At 37.0% G+C, this 22,722-nt stretch overlaps 1 protein-coding gene across 1 annotated transcript; it reads left to right on the plus strand.

Annotated features, from left to right (window-relative positions):
- The first annotated feature begins 4,659 nt into the window (after nucleotides 1-4,659).
- On the plus strand, nucleotides 4,660-22,351 carry Glipr1l1 (GLIPR1 like 1). Its single transcript, XM_004650526.2, has 5 exons — nucleotides 4,660-4,833; nucleotides 12,422-12,667; nucleotides 17,534-17,634; nucleotides 19,777-19,865; nucleotides 22,266-22,351. The coding sequence occupies exons 1-5, from the start codon at nucleotides 4,660-4,662 to the stop codon at nucleotides 22,349-22,351; spliced, it is 696 nt and encodes a 231-aa protein (XP_004650583.1).
- Nucleotides 22,352-22,722: the final 371 nt, after the last annotated feature.

Consider the following 22,722-nt stretch of genomic DNA (forward strand, 5'->3'; position numbering starts at 1 on the left):
TAGACTAGAGAGATGGTTTAGCCGTTAAGGTTCCTGCCTGTAGATCCTAAGGACCCAGGTTTGACTCCCCAGAACCCACGTAAGCCAGATGCACAAGGTGACACATGTGCACAAGGTCATGCACGCACACAAAATGGCCATTGCATCTAGAGTTCGAATTCAGTGGCTAAAGGGCATGACATGCCAATTCTCTTTCTCTCATGGAAAACTTATAAATAATAATATTAATAATAATAATAATAATAGGTGGCAACTTCCCAAGTGTCAGACATACAAATTAGAAGTGAAGCCTAATCCAGTTCTATTTCCACAAACATTTTTTTTCTAAATGCAGTATTTTTTCAAAACCAGCTCCCTTCAAAATATAAAAATCTACATGTCCAGCTCAAAGACAGTTTAGAGTACAATTACAAGTATATTTTGAGGGCATCAAACTAGTAAGCTCATAGCTGCAGATGTAGCTGAGAGGGTAGAGTACTTGCCTATCGCGCACCAGGACCTGGGTTTAGTCCCCAGCACGGCATAACAAACTGGGTGTGGTGGTGCACAAGTAGAATTCCAACACTTGGGAGGTGGAGACAGGAGGAGCCGATGTTCAAAATAACCCTCTTGGCTACATAACAAGCTTGAGCCCAGCCTGGGCTACATGAGACCCTGTCTCACCCCCATCTCCTTCAGAAAATAGTGAGCTCAGCCGGGCATGGTGGCGCACACCTTTAATCCCAGCACTAGGGAGGCCGAGGTAGGAGGATTGCTGAGAGTTCGAGCCCACCCTGAGACTACAAAGTGAATTTCAGGTCAGCCTGAGCCAGAATGAGACCCTACCTTGAAAAACCAAAAAAAAAAAAAGAAGAAAAAAGAAAAAAGAAAATACTGAGCTCAATGAATATAATGGAATCACTCCATTTCTTCTTCACATACCATAAAATTTATCTATTTATTACTTATATACAAAAAGAAAAGCAAAGATAAGCTGAAAACCACAAGAAAATTTAAAACTAAACCATGCTGGGCATGGTGGCTTGCACCTTTAATCCCAGCACTTGGTAGGCAGAGGTAGGAAGATCACCATGAGTTCAAGGCCACCCTGAGATTACATAGTGAATTTCAGGTCAGCCTAGACTAGAGGGAAATCAAACCTTGAAAAAAACAAATCCAAACTCTAAGAGGGTACCAAAGATATTGAAAGAATCTATGGCCCAACTACTCCTATGCATCCCACAAATAGATATTTAAGAAAATACCATCAAGACATATTTGTTTATTCTTGTCACTTATCCTTAGTACATCTATTTCAATATTTGCTAAATATGGCTCCCCAAACAACTAGAAGCAGTCTATGTCATTCTGATATTTTATTAGAATCCCTTTTTGTTCTTCATTAGTAACTAACATTTAAAATAATACATATACGCATTTACAGGGAATGTTGTGACATTGTAATGCTGTATATACTATATAATATTCAAATCAAAGTAAGCATGTCTTTCTCTTCAGAGAGTTATCATTCTCCCCATAATAAAAGCATCCCTAATGTTCTATTCCGATTTCAGTAAAATAAAAATATATATAGCATATATTCATTTTCTCTTTCTATCTCTTAAATAAATAAAACATTAAAAATTTTGCCGGGCATGGTGGCGCACCCCTTTAATCCCAGCACTCGGGAGGCAGAGGTAGGAGGATTGCCATGAGTTCAAGGCCACCCTGAGACTCCAAAGTGAATTCCAGATCAGCCTGGGCTAGAACGAGACCCTACCTCAAAAGACCAAAACAAATTTACATAGCAAGCAGAATGCCATGAATTCATTCCTAGCACCAAAAACTAACAATAATAATAAGTGTTATTTTATTTTGAAGCATATTTTTTAACTTGAAGTCTTCATTTGCTTCTTTACTCATTCATGTATTCCACAAACATATATTTAACATATGTTTCCTGCCACTATAACTAAGGTTAGAATTTTTTTAATAATTAGGTTAGAAAATATTTTAAATTGTTGATAGAGTCAAAATATTTATTAAAGCCAGGTACTATTATTACTATTATCTGCATTCAGGAGGCAGAGGTAAGAGGATCAATGTAAGTTCAAGGCCAACCTGAGAATATTTAGTGAATGCTAGGTCAGTCTGGGCTAGGGCAAGACCCTATATCAGAGTCTCCACCCCCCCAAAAATATATAATATTTATTTATTTGGCCCATGTATATATACATGTACATAATATATTATAGATGTATATATAAGTGAAGATATATTTTTCTGTTGTCACAGTGATTAAAATATATACAACATTATAAAATAGTTGAAGATGGAGTGCTCATCTCTTCATCCAGCAATTTATTTAACTAGAGTCGGAAAGATCAGGTTTCTGCTCTACGTGCTACAGACAAGTGGTGAAGGACACCAAGACACCATTTCTTTTTATTTTTAATTTTTTTTTTTTTAAAGGTAAGGTTTCACTCTAGCCCAGGTTAACCTGGAATTCAATATGTAGTCTCAGGGTGGCCTCGAACTCAAGGTGATCCTATCAAGTGCTGGGATTAAAGGTGTGCGCCACCATGCCTGGCTTCTTTTTGAAAAAAAAGATTTTTATTTATTTGTTTTTGAGCAGAGAGATGGAAGAGAAACAGAGAGAATAGGCATGCCAGGGCCTCCAGCCACTGCAAACAAACTCCAGATGCATGTAACACTTTGTGCATCTGACTTTTATGTGGGGAATAGAACTCTAGTAATCATTAGGCTTTGTAAATAAGTGCCTTGACCACTGAATCATCTCTCCAGCCCCCAATTTTTTTTTTTTTTTGTTTGTTTTTATGAGTAGGGTCTCACCTGGCCCAGGCTGACCTGGAATCAACTATGTAGTTTCAGGCTGGCCTCAAACTCACAATGACCCTCCTACCTCTCTGCCTTCTGAGGGCTGGGATTAAAGGTATACTGGCAAAGATGGTATTTCTCATAGAGAAAGAGCTAATTATAGCACTAATATAAATTCAGGTAACAACTGAATCAGCGAAGGTAGAGAGTGTGGAGTGGTGAAGAGAGATTTCATCTTGAGGAACTCTGCAAAGTTCATCATGCAAAGTGGCTAAGAGTGAGCATCATGTCAAGCTGACAGACGTGGCCAGGTAGGGGAGATAGGCTGAGCCAAGAAAGAATACACAAAAGGAACCAGGGAGTCAGCCACAGTCACATTGTACAACCAGGTTCTTCAGTATATATAGAACCACATAGGTATATTTACATATATATGTGCATTCCTCCATGCCATGTAAATCAAAGAATACATATGTACATATGTCACAGCTATGTACACGAGCATAGGTGATATGAGAAGCTCAGTTTAACTGAGTATGGGAGATACTAAAACAGCATGTGCCACAATTCCCCATAGCAGGGGACATTTTCTCTTTTACCCCATAGCAATTTAATTAGGATCCTTATTGCTTTTCCCTATAACTCAATTTCTGATTTCTTTTTTAAGAAATGATACCTAATTTCATAAAAGTTGGTGTTTTGATCATTTATTTTAGTGGCAAAGTTAGTGGTGACAGAACATTCTGTTCACTTGAATTAAACAGCACTGTAAACACTTGATTATTGAAGATATTTATTTAAAAGACAAAAACATAGAAAAATGTCATTTGATGTCACAGAAAACTTCTGCTTTATGATTAAATAACACTCTGACTGATAGAATAAATTTATTTAAATATTTTATTTTTATTTGTTTATTTATTTATTTCTTTGACAGAAAAAGAGGGAGAGAGAGAGCGAGAATGGGCTTGCCGGGGCTCCAGCCACTGCAAAGGAACTCCATACACATGTGCCCCCTTGTGCATCTGGCTAAAGTGGGTCCTGGGGAATCAAACCTGGGTCCTTTGGCTTTGCAGGCCAACTCTTTAACCACTAAGATATCCCTCCAGCCTGATAGAATGGATTTAAATCATTAAGTCAGATGAAATTGATTTATACAGCTTTTTCAGAAAAATAAGCAAGCCAGTGTTCTCTGATCATCATCCCAGGCTTCAGAATACAAATTATCCAGAATCCACTGCTCGCCAAATGATACGTCTACATGAAAGTATCAAAAGCGAACATTTTTTCAAGGGAAACTACTTGTCTATACTTTTCCATGGGCCTCCAGTATTTTTATCTTTCCTGGCAGTCAGTCTCCAGTGAGAAAATACAAGCAAATAACTAAACATTTGACAAGGTAATAACTTAAGATAATAGCATGACAAGTTTACGGGCTGCCTGTTCCTCCTGTATTCCCAGTATCTGAGGAAAGGAACAAAAGGATACTGCAGTCTATAATAAGTCTATAATAAGGAGGCTAAGCACCCACGCTGTCTATGAAACTCAGTGTTTTGCACAGGCCCATTGTCAGCAGCCAGGGTACCTGTTCATGCCTGACCCACACCCCGTGCAATGATTCTGGGTTGAATCTGCAGAGAGTCCTGTGCCAGAGAGCACCTCAAGGTTTTCCCCGGCAGCCTGAGGCTGTTGCCCAGCAGCCCCCTCACGGAGAGTCCATCTCCATAGCAACACCGCCCACAGGCACAAGGCCCCAGCCTGAGCCTGGAGCCAAGGGGGATGGATCGCTCACACTTCATTTGTTAACGGCCAGCACACTCACAGCATCCTTTCCATCTTTTCATGGCTCTGAAGAATAAATTTGGTTGCTTATGGACCTTAGGTCTATGTCTGGTAGCCACCAAATCCATGAATGTGCCGTCTTATACAGATAAGAAATTTATACAGGAGACCGTGGACACTCACAACAAATGGCGCGGCAAGGTGGACCCTCCAGCGGCCAACATGAAAGAAATGGTGAGAAAGACACAGTGAGGGGAAGGCTCCAGTGTAAAATTATTTACCAGATTAGAATTAATAAAAAGTTTTTTTTAATATTTTATATATTTATTAGAGAGAGAGAGAGAGAAGGCAAATAGCACATGGACGCACCAGTGGGTCCTTAGGCATCGCAGGCAAGCACTTTAACCACTAAGCCATCTCTAACCCTGGTTTTGTGGGGGGGGATGTTTTTGTGTTTTGTTTTTTTTTTTTTTTTTTTTTGAAGCAGGGTCTCACTCTAGCTCAGGCTGGCCTGGAACTCACACTCTGTAGCCCAAGCAGGGTCTTGAACTCACAGTAATCCTCCTACCTCAGCTCCTCCAGTGCTGGGAGCACGCCTAGCTAGAATTAATATAAAATTTTTAATAAAGAAAATATTTAATTTAAAAAAAAAAAAACAAGAGAAAGGGAAACATAGCAGGCAATTTTGGGGAGAGAGAGAGTCAACCCTGAGAGGGCATAGAGGTCCTTTGCTAACACTTCCGAAAAGTTTTACCCATGTCATTTGTGGACAGTGTGTCTACATAGAAAAGGAGTATCTTACTATTTTATAAAATAGTAAAATTTTAGCAACATTTGTTCTTCCTGAGACTGGTCAGATAAGTAAAGTTCTATGACTAATAGATTCTGAATGTGTGTATAAGGCTTCACAAGTCAGTGTCTCCAAGTAGTCAGAGTCTGACTGTTAAAGTATAAGCATTTTTATTTTTTTTTTTTTGGCCTTTTTTCTCTACATTTGTCACTTGATGTATCAGCAAGGTCAAACCATTGACAAGGGCTGAGGATCTTTTTTCTTACGGACTGACAAGCCATGAAAGGTTTTTCCATCTGGGATTGCTTCAGAACTGAAAGGGAATGTCAGCCCTGGTTTGCATTCCTGATCAGCATAAAAGGTGTGAGCTGTATGTTGAAGGGGATGGGTATCATAAGAGGTTGAAGACCCATATGTGCCATCACTTGGTGGTCGTTAAGTAGTGGGAGGTAAATTCAATGCTTGATATCCCTAAGACAATACTGTTCTGAACTTAAGGGCATGTACCAGAGAAGATACCAACCCTACCAGAAGGTTAAGCAATGTAAACAAGGAGAACTATCCCACTTCATGTGCCCTTCTTATCTCATCCTACCCCTGATTGATTAGCATAGGTGCAGCATTTCTCTTCCAGGATCAAGCAGGTGTGCTCCAGGCTGCTATAAACATGCCAAAGGCAGGATGGTTTGCATATCATTAAAGCAGGGGGATAAACCTGGGCCAGAAGCATTTCAGGGGTCACTGAAATGTGCTCTAGTCCCACAGCCAATTGGGCCAATGAGTTATGAGAAGCATAAGAAGTTAACATGATTCCACTTATTCTGGCTCATTCTGGTAGCAATGGCTAGCTGCACTAAGAGCGGTATGACTTAAATATCTGTCTTGGGTCAAGAAACCCCAAAAAGGGTGGGGGGGGCTTGAGAGGTTGTTAGAGGCAACTTGGATATCAAGAGCAATGAAGTCAATAATGCAGGTCCTGATCCAATTAGCTGGAAGAGCAGTGGGCATGATAAGTTCCACACAGAAAGAAGGCCTCCAGGAGTAAAGGCATGCAGTGAAGTGTAGGTAGAAGAGTAAATGGTTAGTCATTTTAGAAAAAGAGGAAATTTGCAAAAGAAAAGCAATAAGAGACCAAGAACATCCCATTGAGGGACTGAAGTTGAGGGATTTGATGTTGGGATTCCAAGACTGTTTCATTTTCCCACTGCAGGGAAAACTTTTGAGGGTTTATTTGGACCCACTAGTCACTGGAAGAAAAAAAAATTGAAAGTATTTTTAAGAAGAGGCATAATATTACCAAGGAGACACACTGTGGCAAGTAGATGGTGAAGGAATTAACAGAGAACAAGAAGGACATTGAATCAGGAGACCAAAGAATTGTCATGCAAACAAAAAGATTAATTGGACGTGCTTGGTGGCATACCACCTAAGTACATTCTTGTGTTGAACTTCCTGCACTGTTTCTGGGTTAGCTCCTTATGGCTTTATATTATAAGTAACATACAAAGCAGTGATTGCACTCATCTGCCCTGTTTTGCTCAGGGGCACAGCTCCTGTCTCACTTAAGGTAGAACTGTTTTTGATTTTACCTCATAGGCACAAACATTTTTCTTTGTCTTAGTTCACAGTAAATATCACTATGTCCCACTCCTCCTCCATGAGAAATTGAGTCCTCTGCTGATGCTGGTGTTACTCCTCATTTCTGTGTCTGTGGTTGCTTCGGCTCCAAACTCCGACAAGGTGGTCTGGCTGACTTGATTGAATTTAGGGGGCTTTTTATTAAGTGTTTTGTCAGATGTGTTAAGAGGAAATGCCTGTGAGATCTGTATGTTGTCTTGAATTGGGGGTGCTTGAGAGTGTGTTTTTATCCTATCTAAAACAATGTTTCATGGTGGAAGGGTGTGCACAGAAATGGACTTCCCTGTGGCTAATGGCCTTAGTGCAAATGAGGCTCTGACTTCTGAGAGGTTGACAACTGATCAGATTACACCCTCAACTGGTAACCAAGGGAATCTCACAAGTGAAACAGCTGGATGAACATAGCATGGCCCTAAGGGAGGCTTATAGACCAGTGGCTTGGACCCTTCCAACTGAAATGTCCTGTCCTACCACAATAATCACAGGAAGGAGTCCTCCTTCAGATAGTCTAGGTTAGTCTCCTGGGCTTAATCAGGTGGCCAGTAGAATGAGCACTAACATTTCTTGAGATATGCAGAGAAGAGGCAATCATTGCCTCTTAGGCTTGTGTGTTAGTTATTTATGTCTTTCTTTCTCCCATTTGTCCCTTCTGGATCTCTAAGTCTGTTGACATTATTAAATACCTTGAATGGTGTGTTTTATAAACTATAAAAAGGAGTCTATGGTCCCTGGTCTAATTTTTGTAGCTTTGTCTAATATCTGGAGAGTTTAATGTATGCAGCCATGGTGGTTTGGCCCTCCAGACTGAGTCCAGACTTGAGCAAAGTTTCAGCTTCAATGGATCATCCTCCATCATTTCCTTTCTCAACAGCATGATATGGCCAGTGGGGTTTCATGTCAGGCATGCCACTGGAGCCTGGTAAGGCTGTAATTGTGTGATAATGTGAGCATCATTGGCCCAGAACAAATTAAAAACCAGAAAGGAAGGAAGGAAAAAATAATATATTCTTAAAATATTATGGATATAATGTACTCTAAATGAGTTAAATTTCAGAGAAAGGGAGTCTTTACAATTCAAAACATATCTTTGGTTATTTTCATCACTGAGAAAGTTGTGATACAGGAGGTATTGGTAGATACAAGAAAACCCAGCTAGCCATAGATCAAGTATATTAGCAACCTTAATGAAAAGTCCGGTTTCTTCTAATGGCTCTGTGCAGCTTGCCTGTAGGTTGTATCCTAGAAGAAACCCCAAAACAGTAGTTCTCCATTCCTGTCAATGTGTTTGAGAGAAATCTTCAGAGGAACAGCCAGTGCTTTAAAACTGGGTTTAGGCTTGGAAAGCATTTTACTTTGGACAGTCTCCAGATTGTGATGTACTTCAAGCCCAAGAAAGAGGCATTCTATCCCACTTCCAATATACTTGAAATTAGAGGCTAACTGAAACCACAATTAAATTCAGTGCCAATCAAAGATCTCACTATTAGGCTGAGCATATTAGTCCCTAATCCTAGCCTCTATTAAGCTGGACAGACAAAAAGACAAACCTTTTAAGGCAGTGGGGGGGGGGGATTATCTATATCATTTTTTGGCATTCAATCAAAACTTAGGAAAACAAATATAAAGGAGCCAGTAATGTGATTCATAGCATCATATCAATGAAAATGGAAAAGAGGATGCTGAGAATTTGGAATTAGTAGACAAATTCCTTAAGCAACATTTTAGAGAACTAGGAGGAACATAGAAACATAGTAAGTGGTAAGATGAAGAACTCCAAAGAAATTGAAATGGTAAGACCCATATAGAAATTCTAAAATTGAAAAAAAAGTGAAATTAAGTACTTATTGGATAGGCTTCATGGAAGTTTGGATATAAAAATAAGAAATTATTGGTAAACTCAAAGATGGGTTAATAGGCAGTGTATACACTGAAGTACAAAGAAAAATAATTCAAGACCTTTTGGACACTATTAAATGAATAGACATCCACATCAGAGAACTGATAGCTGTTTTTGGATCAATAAAATGAAAAAAAGAGAAGAAAAATAGAAAGGAAAAGTCTATTTAAGGAAATAATAGCAAAACACTTCCCTGATCTCAAAAAATATATACACTTTATATATTATAGGATTATATAACCTCAAATAAAGATGAACACAGAAGATATTCATTTTAATATATTGTTAAACTGTCAAAAATACAAAGCAAAGGGGTTAGAAATATGAAAAAGTCCGAACTGACATTCAAAGGCAATCCTGTTAGACTAAATCAGATTTCTCAACAGAAATCCAACAGGTCAGAAGAGCATAAAATGGCATGTTTAAGGTTCTGAAATAAAATACCTGCCAAGTGAGATTACACTAACCCAGAGAAGCCATCCTCCAGAAACAAAGAAATAAAGAAAAACATTCCAAGAACAGCAAAAGTATGAAACTCATGACTACCAAAACATCCCTGTGAAAGAGGATTAAAGAAGCTATAAATCAAGACTTGAAAGGAAGATAATGACCAACCATCAGGACAGCGCATGAAAACATAAATTCCATTGAAAGACTAAACACAAAGATAACTTGGAATCAAACATTATCCATACAATAATTTATCAGCCCTCAAAAATGAGTGAGAAAGAAAAAGAACGAAGACTATTCAAAACAACTAGAAGAAAATTTAAAATGACAGGCATAAGTCTGTACTTTTCAACAACCAGCTTCAGTAGAAGTAGATTAAATTTTATAATGATGATATAGATAGTAGCAGAATTTCTAGGGAATAAATAGGTAAGTGATACTTGGATCTCAGACAACCTGTGAATTGTTAAATGATACCAAAACGCTGTTGAAAAAGCATTAATAAGCAGAGCAGGAGAGGCTGATATCTGTTCCAGAATGCTCAGCTCCATTTGGAGAGTGACATATTTCCAATGTGGAGTGACAGCAGCTGCAAATGGTTAGAAAGTCAGCAGAAGACAACGAGAGAACTTCAGAAAATTCACATCCTACTCTTTGCACCAGACAACGAAAAGCCATGCATACCCAAGATCCAAAGGATAAACAAACCAGAGTTAGAAAAGTCTATCCAACAATGGATGGATGCATTGCAGACCAGAATTGCAGCCCAAGCACATATGTAACTTGGAGGTCTGTATTCCATATAGTTGTTGCCAAAAATCCACTTCTTGGCATGCAACCAAGCCATTTTTACAAGATCCCTGCTGAGTTGGCAGCTGGGGAGCTCTAGGCAAAGCTCCCTCTCCACTATAGCCCACTCTGGTAATCCAATGGGGCTTGGAGGATACTTCTGGCTAGATGAAGAAAATGCTGAGTCGGAAGCATACAGTCTTCAGTAGAGTGGAAATATGACTTAAGGAAAACACTGCAGTAAGTCTCATTAGCTCCCTAGAAGATAGATGAGTAGTGGTAAGGTACTAGGAGGAACACCAGTAGAAAATGTGCTGATAGTTCTTTCCAGTACCTAGAGACTGAAAGACATAGTATCTGTTGTCTCATCTATAACACACTATTTCTGGTTGTGAAGAAAATAACTATGAAGATAGCATGTGAAGCTTACTGCCACAAAGGTTCTGCTCTCATCAGATGTCACCAACCCAAACCTCCAGAAAAGGCAAATCAAAATGATGTAGAGACAGGATCACCATGTGCATTCAGGCAAGTGATGGCATAGGAACACTCTGAACCTGTGTTCAGTAGTGGGGCCACACAGAGATGATGCAGAGATATAAGGGTACACATGCAAGTTATCACACTGAAACAATTTGCACTTGCACACATTCTGTGCCCCCCCCCACGTGTAAGTGACCATTTAGAGAGTATGCATCTGTGCTCAGGTGCCAGATCACATGGTCTGTTCCCTGGGCTCAAGTATGCACCCACAAAGAGGTTCTGTTTCATAAATAATTTTAATTTTGTAAACTGTGTTGTATTTCATTTTTCTCTCTCCTTCTTTCCTTCTGTCTTTCTTTCCTTCCATCCTTTCTTTTTTTATATATGGGTTCTCCCAAAGACATAGATTAGTCTGGGAATGAATGCTGGGATCATTTTTGCTTGTGGAATTTATTTTGTTAGCTCTTTCTCTTTTCACATACTTCTTACTGCTTAAGGTCTTCTCCAATTCTTTACTGTTGCCCTCTTCTATTTGCTTTCTCCCCTGCTTCTTTTCTCAGTTTCTCTACTGCTGTTCTAACTTGGGATATTCACTATCCATTCCTACTCTGATTAATAGGTTCATACAGGCAGTGCTATCCTTTTTGCCTATTCTCCAAAAGTTTTAGAGTTGAAGGAATGAATATTTTAAATTTGCTAGTACTAGATATTTGTAGAGGCATATGTATCAGTTGTGGTGGTTTCTATGGCCAGTTAATCCCTAAAAATTGATGCTAGAGAGTGTGCCCAGTGCTTTAGGCATGTAGACAGAGTTTAAATTCTGTGCTATACCACAAATTCAAAGAGGAATATGGGCACATCTACCCCTCTATGTGCTAGTCCTGCTATAACACTGAAAATAATCTAACTGAAAGAAATGGATCTTTCAGAAATTCATCCATGGCCTTACTCCTCCAGATAAGCAGGTGTAGTCACAGAAGGCCCCAAAATATAAAAATATTAAGGAAGTATGATTCTGCCAAAAATTACTAATTAAACTGTAATGAATTATAATGACAGTAAATTAGTTTAAATCCTAAACAATTCAAAAGAATGATTATAAGGTTGAATGAAATCAAAGTGTAAACAAACTTCTCAATAAATTCATGGGGAAAAAAAAAACAATGAAAATGTTGGGTTGAAAAGTCTGTTTAGAAGAGGAAGATGAAGAAAGTGAGGCCATAGGAAAATGACAACTGTGAGACAATGTGGTGATTCAATTACTAAAGTTATATGATTAAAGGTTAGATATGAGAGCTGGGATTTATAACAGATTGATCATTTCATGCATTCATAATATGATACCATTATTGAGAAGTAGTAAAAGATAGAAAGCATGGCCTCTTTAGAGCAACAGGTTAGTGAGTATGTGGTCCTGGTCCTCACCTTGTTTTTTTTCTTATTTTCCCTTTTCTATGGCTTCCTGCCCATCATAAAGAACTACTACACTCCCTGAGCTATGATGATCTATCTCTTGATAGGCACAGATGCATGGAACAAACCACATAACCATGCACTAATCACCTTGAAACAGGGAACCAAAATAAGTAATTTGTTCCTTATTTATGCTGCCATAGTGACAAGTCACAGTGGTCATAGTGACAAGAAAAATAAGTAAAATACTAATTGAATTACACCAAAACAACACTGAGGAAAATATTTTAAAGTTAAATAAAATTTATAGTTTCAATATGAACAAGTATGTACTAATCAATTTAAAATCTTGTTATTTTCAGAGTTGGGATAAGGGTTTAGCAAAACTGGCTAAATCATGGTCAAGCAAGTGCAAGTTTGCCCACAACCCCTGCTCTGGACAGCGATATGGATGTTATCAGGATTTTGACTATGTCGGAGAAAATATATGGTTAGGTGGATTAAAACAATTTTCACCCAAAAGTGCTATAGATGATTGGTTTAATGAATATAAATACTATGATTTTGATAATCTAACATGCTCTCAAGTTTGTGGTCATTATACACAGGTAAATATTTATGGTGGCTTGTTTAGATTTGTTTTTGTATACCAATTACAAGATACCTTTTTTTGTTAGTATTTTCTTTTGCATTTCTGAAAAACTCACCTGTACTTGAGAGTTACTATGCTGAAGATAGAATTCTATATAATAAGTTTGGTTAAGTTTGACCTTTAAAAGTCTTACTTACAGTGCCTTTTTCCTTGCATTGAATCCATCAAGAAATCTGTGATCCTCTGATTTACTGCTGTAACTGACTCTTTTTTCTCCATATGCTTTTACATTTTTCTTTCTCTTTTAAAAATCATTTATTTATTTGTGTGGGGGGTGGGGGTGGGCGTACACATGTGCACATGTATTTGCCAGTCTTTTGTCACTGTAAACAAATGTCCATCTAGCTTTACATAGGTGGCTGGTGAATTGAACCTGGGCCAGTAAATTTTGCAAGCAAATGCCTTAACAACTGAGCCATCTACCCAGTCTCCATTTTTCTTTATCATCGGTCTTGGTCAACTTATTAATAAGGTATCATAGTTTTCTTAATGCTTCTTATGCTGCGTTTCACTGAGCTTCCTGGACCTCCAAGTCCAGGAAAAACAAATTTAAATTTAAAGCAAATTTGGGAAGATATGGATCACTGTTTCTTAAAATATTTCTCTCTATGCTCTATGACCTGTAACTCAAGAGAAAGAATGCTTGAAATTGTAGGAGAAGTATTTGGTGGCGTCATCATTTTTTCTTTCATTTTTAGCCCTGTGATCAATTTCAGATAGTTTTATTGCAGTCAGGTTTGCATTGCTGGTAGAAATCACCCAACTCAGAGCAGCTTCTGAAAAAAAGAGGTTTATTTTGGCTTACAGGCTTGAGGGGAAGCTCCATGATGGCAGGGGGAAATGATGGCATGAACAGAGGGTGAACATCACCCCCTGGCCAACATAAGCTGGACAACAGCAACAGGAGAGTGTGCCAAACACTGGCATGGGGAAACTGGCTATAACACCCATAAACCTGCCCCCAATGCCTCCAGGAAGTGTTAATCCCCAAATCTCCATCAGCTGGGAACCTAGCATTCAGAACAACTAAGTTTATGGGGGACACCTGAATCAAACCACCACACTAGGCAATTACTTTGATCATATTTTTCTGTGGTATTTAATCTGTTAATTCCATTTCATTCATTTTCAGTACTAAACACTAAAATTTCCATCTCTAGAAGTTCAGGTATTTTGTATCCTTAATAAATATACTTACTATGTTTGATCTCTCATTTAGCTTTTTGAGCATATAGTATACTATTAAAATAATTATTTTAATGTTTTCTTTGTTCTAGCTGATGATATCTCTGTGTTCATTCTAATGGATTTTTGTCTTCATTATGAATCAGATTTTTATTTTTATTTTATTTTTCCTTTGTGTATGCATATGCACATTCATATGATTGTGGGCACAAACATATGGAAGACAAAGGATAATATTCATAGTCTTAAGACTTCAATTGCCCTCCACTTCATTTACTGAGACAGGGTCTCTAACTTGAACACATATCTCACTGGTTTGGCTTGTACAGCTAGCCATCTTGCCCCAGGGATCCCCTCTCTCCCTGTTCTGCTCACTGGGGTCACTTGCAGCCTAACACAACCAACCAGCATTCAAGTGGGTGCTGAGGCATCTGTCCTCTCATCCTCAGGATTGCACAACAAGTATTTTACCCTCCGAGCCATCTCCCCCACCCCAGAGTTTTACTATTTCTAATCATGCTCCATAAAAGTTATCATATTCTCAGGTTGGAGAGGTGGCTTAGTGGTTAAGTGCTTGCCTGCAAAGCCCAAGGGCCCCAGTTCAAGGCTCAATTCCCCAGAACCCGCGTAAGCCAGATGCACAAGGTGGCACATGTGTCTGGAGTTTGTTTGCAGTGGCTGGGGGCCCTGGTGTGTCCATTCTCTCTCTCTCTCTCTTTCTCTCTCTGTCTCTCTCAAATAAGTAAGAATAAACGTTTTTAAAGTTATCATATTGAGTTTATATCCTAGGACATAAAATTAATTTGGAAGGACAGCAGTGGTTATTTGATAGCTTATTGTATCTCATACGTGAAGCAAGATTCTTCTAAATACCCAGTGTCCTGAGAATTATGAAGTTCTACACTGAGGATAGAATGGAAGGCCCTGTTTCTGGCCGTGGCATTGTTTCCCCTGGTTCTTAGAGGTGCTTTCTTCACATCTGCTCTGCTTAGCACTGTGCTGAATAATGGATACCTCTTCCTCATCACCACAGGGTCACTTTGTACTTTTCAGCTCTCCAGTGCTGTCCTGTTAACTTCCATCTCCTTGTTCCCACTCAACTCTCAGTTGAGACCCTTTCTACTATATGAGTCCTTGAAGCCTTTTCTAATTTTCTTCCTCCCTGACCCATGATCTGAAAACATCAAAGACAGTACACGGAGGTAATCTTACAGTTCACGTCCTTTTGTCCAAAAGTTGAGGTCATTAGCCTTTTTCTCTTGATGGAGAAAATCATAATAATCATTATTTCTTATATTCATTTCTAATTGTTGTTTTGGTTTCAGGTAGAAGTATAAACTTGTCCCTGATACTCCTTGTTGTTAAAAATCACATTTTAGCAAAGTATTAATTCCAGTCTTTGTATTAAACCTATTGAAGCAAGAAATAGCTTACTTTCATTTCAAAATTTAGCCATATCTATACATAAAGTACATGATTTTAATCAGAGATTTGGCAAACAAAGAAATCTATAGATTTCTGTGTTTTGCTTCTATTTAATCTTTCAGAGCAAGATGCTCTTCCAATTCTATATACTCTATATGACAACAAAATAGATGTTGTTGGCAATGTTTGGTAAATTTATCAAGCCATAGTTTGGCTATGTCTTAAAAAATTGAGAGAAAGGGATAAAATGTCAAGTGTCCTGACGATAAAAATATCCCAAACATGGCCCTTGACCCTTAGCATTGTTCATTAGACATAAGAACTTAGTCTTCACTGGCTAGTATGTAAAAAAACATAACTAATTAGGAATATGTGCATTCTTCTTATTGATTCAACTATGTCTTGATAAGCATTATAAACAAAATGAAATTACAAATGCCTTGCTTTTACCATTTACTAGTATTCATATTAAATTACACTTATTTGTACAAATATCAATCCAGTTCATTTTATGAAGGCAGTGTATTTTAAAACTTTATACTGTCAGTGTACATTTTCACTATTCCCATCTTTAAAAAATCACAACTTAATTATATTTATATTTGTTGTTTATTTATTTGAGAGAGAGGTCAAGCCAGGGCCTCTAGCAACTGCAAATGAACTCCAGATGCTTACCCTACCTTTTGTGTTCAGCTTGCATGGGTCCTGGAAAAACAAACTTGGGTCCTTAGGCTTTGCAGGCCAGCACCTTAACCTCTAAACCTCTCTCCACCCTGAGTATATTAATAAAATAGAATTTTGTGGTAATTTATTTATGAATCAAAGTTTTAAATATGCTTCCTTGAAAATACATATACATGCAATTGTTATTTTTAAAAGCTTTTTGTAACATTCAAAATGAAAAGAATCTTTTAATGATCTAGCTTGTTCTTATTTTTTATAAAATAAGAAACTAGCTCAGAATTGATCTGTCACTCCAAGTCACACATGACGAGAAGCAAAAGCCATCTCTTAATCCTCAGTTCACTATGTATTTGTTGTATTACACTGTTTGTGATAGCCAAAAATCCCTTGAGATATGTTTTATGTAGCTGGGGAGAAGGCTTAATGCTTGCAAAGCCTGCTGTCCCCAGTTCAATACCCCAAGCATCCACTTAAAATTGGATCCCAAAAGTGTTACAAGCAGCTGGCATTCCATATGCAGTGACAAAGAGTCCCTAATTCATGAATACACATATGCACATAAAGATTTTAAATGATTTTTTTTTTTTTTTTGGTTTTTCAAAGTAGGGTCTCACTCTGGCACAGGCTGACCTGGAATTAACTATGTAGTCTCAGGGTGGCCTCGAACTCTCGGTGATCCTCCTACCTCTGCCTCCCAAGTGCTGGGATTAAAGGAGTGCGCCACCACACCCGGCTCAAAATGATATATTTTGAAAAAGTAGGAATTATGGTTATATCACAGCCATGGAATTGTGACTGATACTTCATATTATAAAAGTTTAATACATTTTGTTAATGAAATTGTAAAATAAAGTCGTGAAATTGTGTTGTCAAAATTTTTCCATAGATTATTTATTTTTGAAGTGTAGAATTTTATTATGTCTACCTATCATTGCTACAAGAAACTAGCATTTATCTTCATGTCTGTATATTTTTCCTGTGTTTTTTTTCCATAATTTCACTATTCCTTATAACTAAATAGCAAGTAAACATCATCATATCTATGGTAGATGTTGTTAAATAAACTGAACATGTTCCGTACCTGTCTCTTGTGACTTGGAAAAGGTAAGAGTACATTTAAAACTGCACAACTGGAAAGGCAATGGTAAATTTAGTGGATCTTTTCTAAGAAAAAACTCAATTACTATTTTTATTCCTCATCTGACTTTGAAATTGATGGTAGTGTGTGTATGGATAGAATGAAAACAAGTTTCCCCAATCATCTAAAAGAAATTATGATTTTCTTAACTATTACGATTTGGGATATACTATTATCCTCTTGATTTATGATAATTATCTGAAGGAAAACTGATTATCTTATGCTCATGACAGCTGCCTTTACAAATAATCACTTAATACATGAGGTTTTTAAAAAAACATAGTAAATAAACATGTATGTATATTTTATAGCATAACTTCAACAAACTCTCATAATGAATTGTTTGTAGATTGTTATGAATATTTCACTTTATATTTCCTTTTCTCATAGGTAGTTTGGGCCAATTCATATACAGTTGGCTGTGCAGTTACAAACTGCCCTAACCTCGGACCAACTTCAACTGCACTATTTGTATGTAACTATGGGCCAGCGTAAGTTATTTTGCTATTGAAAATATTTCAAGGGCTGGAGAGATTACTCAGTGGTTAAAGCAAGTAATAATATGGCTCTTCAATAACAAAAAAATAAATAAAATTTTTATAAGATGAAAACAAAACGAATAAATGTATAGGATTGGCAAAGAGGTGAAACATGCCAAAAACGCTATGGGTAAATAGAAATATATGTGTTTTAGTCTTAGTTTTCCTCTATTACATTTCACCTGGAAGCAAAAGCAAGAATGACAAATACATTTCTTTAAAGGTTGAGGCAGAATACAATCTGTGTAGTATCAAGGAAATCACATAACTGCTGACATTTATAACCACGTTTCCTTCAAGATTATTCACTGAATTTGAAAGATAAAAATAGGAGGTTCATGCTCAAGTTTTGATGAAAATGATAATACCACAATATTTCCTTGAATGAATCAGGTTTGTAGATCTAAACACATTGTCTATGTGTTATTTTTTATTTATTTTATAGCAGATTTCTTACAAACTTTTCCAGAAATCTACTAATAGAGACTAATGTATTTTACCACTAAAACCACCACCAAAGCAAGAAACTGGGCAAAATAAATGAAGGAATAATTTTTAATTTTCTAATCAGTGTTGTAAGTTCTGGTAGTGCTGAGGTGAAACATGTGGAAGGGGAAATACTAACGAGAAAGCTGTTAAATTTGCTAAGCTGAACACATGAAGCTGAGCTGCAGGGAAACCAGGACAGCAGGAGTTTACGGAAAGAGAGAGCTACACACAGAATGAACCCTGGAGCTATGCAAAGCAGATTCCTTAATACTCAGCACATATTTGTGAAGAAATTATCTGAGGATGAGATTAAAACCATGTGAAAAAATAAAGGCAGTAGATACTGCCATTTAACAAGATTGCTTAAGAAATACACAATAATTCATAAAAACTAAAAGAACACAAATGTACCCAAATAACATTCATGCATCCCAGGAAATACAAGCTTATGCATATACACACACACACACACACACAAAAAAAAAACCATAAGCTCTAGTATGTCTAGAAATACATGACATCAAGCAGTCAACACAGGCAATGTCTGACATCTAATGCAGTACTAGCAGTCATGCAAAGAAACAGGAAAGCTGGGCTTTTGTGAAGAGAAGCAGTCAGCAAGCTGGTGCAGATCTAACACATACATTAGTCTCACTATCTAGTTCAGGCTGACCTGGAATTCACTATGTAGCCCAAAGCTGGCCTCAAACTCAAAGTAATCCTACCTCTGCCTCACAAGTGCTGGGATTAAAGGCATACACCGCCACACTGGTCCCATTTTTAAATAATATTTTATTTTTACTTATTTATTTGAAAGAGAGAGAAAAATAGGCAGAGAGAGAGACAGAAAAAGAATGGGTTCTCCAGGGCCTCCAGCCCCTGCAAATGGATGTGTGTGCCCCTTTGTGCAGCTGGCTTACATGGGTTCTGGGGAATTGAACCTGTGTCCTATGGCTTTGCAGAAAAGTGCCTTAACTGCTAAGGCATCTCTCCAGCCCTGCTTTAATGTTTCCTAACAAAGAAAATGAGACTTAGCCAGGTATAGTGGTGCATGCCTTTAATCCCAGCACTCGGGAGGCAGAGGTAGGAGGATCACCATGAGTTCAAGTCCACCCTGAGACTACAAAGTGAATTCAAGGTCAGCCTGAGTTAGAGTGAGACCCTACCTCAAAAAAAGAAGAAGAAGAAGAAGAGGAGGAGGAGGAGGAGGAGGAGAAGGAGGAGGAGGAGGAGGAGAAGAAGGAGAAGAAGAAGAAAATGAGCCTTATATTAGCCAACAATTGTTACTTTTACCTTATTAATGCTCACGATTTAGGGAATGACCAAAAGAGCTTGCATAAGTGCACTAAAAATTCAAAATAGAGCAGAAGAGATTGCTTAGTGGTTAAAGGTGATTGCTTGCAAATCCTGACAGCATGGGTTCAATTCCCATTCAGCCAGATGCATAAAGTGAGGCATGCATCTGGAGTTCATTTGAAGTGGCAAAAACCCTAGCACCCCCATTCTTATATCTACACATACAAATAAAAATATTTAAAATCATTTTTTAAAAAACTTCAAAATAGCAGTAATTTGGGTAATAAATGGCTCTCTCTTATTTTGCAGAGGAAATTATGCAAACAGGCGCCCTTACACTAAAGGACAAAGTTGTTCACTGTGTTTAGAAGGGGAGAGATGCATAGAAAATCTCTGCGGTAAGCAACAAAAAGAAAAATAACAATTGGAACATTGTATTTGGACAGTAATGCTTCCACAAATACATCATATTTTCAGATATGACCCCTTTATAATTTTTGAATATAATTTGATTGTTCCCATGTAATGATATAAATAATTTGTCATAAATTTTATATACATTTTAACTTATATAATGCTTCTCCTCACTGATTTGTTCCCTCTCAAGCAAGACTGAAAGTTATGTAACTGTGATCCAGTTTACTGTTGCACTTAAAAATAACTAGTGCCTGTTATAATGTTTATGTGTATTCACATCCATTCATCCTTTACTAGGCATCCTTTACTAGGCATTTACTAGATGTAGAAGTAGACACTAATCAATATCCATATTAGTTGTGATTAAAAGCTAACATGTTTCTTTTCCATCATTTTTAAATTTTTTATTTATTTGTCTATGCATGCACATATGCATGCATGTGTGTGTGCATGGGCATGTCAAGGCCTCTAGATTGTGCAAACAAATGCCAGACAATTGTGCTATATTTTTGTACCTGGCTTACATGGGTGGCTTGGGAATTGAAACCTGTTTGGCAGGCTTTGCAACTTTAGTGAGGTAAGAATATGTCTAAGTACATTCTTTCCTCTGACAAAATCAATTTGGCCATGTAGTTTCCTTTACAAATGACTTAATTTAAACTTAGAATTATAATTGGTCTCTTTTCCTTCCTCATTTATTTTATCTTGACTTCAAGACAATAGTAGCTGCAAGAGAAGCTTGCAGTTGGGAGCATTATTTCTTTTACTATTTCAATTACAGTTGTGTATTATCCTGTTTTGTTCATTTTTTAATATTTGGGAGATATTCTCAATAGAGATCTGGTATATTTTGTTTTAGTGACTTTAATTTATTCAATAGTTTAATATCTTTAATATTTATGTGACATACAGGTTTGGGGAAGACATTAACAAATCTCATACTCCTATCTCTGTTTTATCTGTAATTTTGTTCCATCTAAGTCCTATGACTATAAATTTGTGTTCTTTTCGTTTTGTTGATAAGTAATTAATGAAAGCCAAATTTCACTTGATTGAATTCTACTTTTAAGAGACAGGACATATAGTATGATGCTTAATTATTTAGGTCAAAAAGCTTAACTGACCTGGTGATTAAGAGAATTAAGAGGGGTGTGACACCAGACATGGTGGGCACGCATTTAATCCCAGCATGCTGGAGGCAGAGGTAGGGGGATTGCCATGAGTTCAAGGCCTCCCTGACTATAGAGTGAATTCCAGGTCAGCCTGAGCAACAGTGAGACCCTACCTCAAAAAAAAAAAAAAAAAAAGTGGTGTGGCTATAAAATAAAGTTATCAATAAATTATACCTATTATTTTAATCAAGTTCCTAGTCATTTTCTATTTGACCCAGATTGTAGATTTTTAAGAACACTTATCACTGTGAAGTGATAACATTTATTCACTTTTATTTATTCCATTTTAAAATTAATGTTTTCCTCCTTTATTGTCTATAATTAATGGGACTATATTTGTGAATATCGTTATGTCCAAATTCTAAACTCATACTTATTACAGGGTTGAAAATATATATGTATATCTGGATAAAAATAAGAAAATGGAAAGAATGAAATATTTGGCTTTATTTATTTTATTTTTATTTATTTATTTGAGACAGGGAAAGAGGCAGAGTAAGAGAGAGAGAGAAGAGAGAGAAAGAGAGAAGGAGAATGGGCACACCAAGGCTTCTAGCCATTGCAAATGAAGTCCAGACACATGTGCCACTTTGTGCATCTGGCTTATGTGGGTCCTGTGGAATCAAAGTAAAGTCCTTTGGCTTTGCAGGCAAGTACCTGGACCACTAAGCAATCTCTACAGCCCTGAAAAACTGAAATTATAACAAACCCTAGAATCTATGAAAATGCTAAGCTAAGGAGAATTTTTTTTGAGTTGGAAAATGTATGGAAAAAATTTAGAGCAAGTTATCACTACAAAAATAGGTTTAATTTAAAATTGCATTTTATTAGGTATATAAACTGGGCAAGATACAGTGCCAAAAGTAAACTATTGTGTAGTCTAGTTTGTCAGTGCACCAGTGCTTTTAATAAATAGGAATTTTAGAAATTTCTGGTGGCATGACTCTGTTGATGGAAACCATACCAAAGATTTTTAAGGATGTTAGAGTTTAGACAGAAACTTATTTCCTAAAGTCAAGAAGTCAAACTAAGTTTTCTAAATTGGTTACCTCACTTTAAAAGCCAGAAAACAAGTAAGTGCTTTTAATTTTATAGATTTTTTTTCTATTTTAAGAGCTCCAAAAATTATATGTAACTATACTTATCAATATATTTCAATATATTTCAATATTAATTCAGATATTCTTTTTGCTGTTAATTGTGTTTTAGTTACAGAAATCTACAGTGGGAAATTACCTCAGCTGACAACATATCATCTTCTCAGCTTATGTTTTATACTTCAGAGAATGCTTTAATTATTACTTCTATAAAGAGGATAGCACTTAACTGTAACTCAAAATATGTTTTGTTCTCTAATAAATTTTCTACACTTTTACCTAAAACATAAATTTAATGTGTATTATAATTTATTATATATTTTGTAGTATAGGATATGAGAAGTAGAATAATTTCAAGGTTATTTTTTGCACATGTGTGATATGTTTGAGTATGTGCATTTTTATGTGAATGTATGTGCATGTGTGTGTGTGTGTGTGTGTGTGTGTGTATCCATGCATGTGCATGTGTATATAGGAACCAGAACCAATTTTGTATGTCCTTAATCACTCTCCATCTTATTGCTTGTGATAGTGTTTCTTCCTGAAACTATAGCTCACTTATTTGACTA

The sequence above is a fragment of the Jaculus jaculus genome, chromosome 6, assembly GCF_020740685.1.
Source record: "Jaculus jaculus isolate mJacJac1 chromosome 6, mJacJac1.mat.Y.cur, whole genome shotgun sequence".
Lineage (NCBI taxonomy): Eukaryota > Metazoa > Chordata > Mammalia > Rodentia > Dipodidae > Jaculus > Jaculus jaculus.

What these genes read in the sequence shown, in the direction of transcription:
- Glipr1l1 (XM_004650526.2), top strand. Translation starts at nt 4,660, where the DNA reads ATGGCTCTGAAGAATAAATTTGGTTGCTTATGGACCTTAGGTCTATGT. An exon ending in CGGCCAACATGAAAGAAATG is followed by an intron (nt 4,834 to 12,421) that starts GTGAGAAAGACA and finishes TGTTATTTTCAG; the next exon opens with AGTTGGGATAAGGGTTTAGC. An exon ending in ATGCATAGAAAATCTCTGCG is followed by an intron (nt 19,866 to 22,265) that starts GTAAGCAACAAA and finishes ATTGTGTTTTAG; the next exon opens with TTACAGAAATCTACAGTGGG.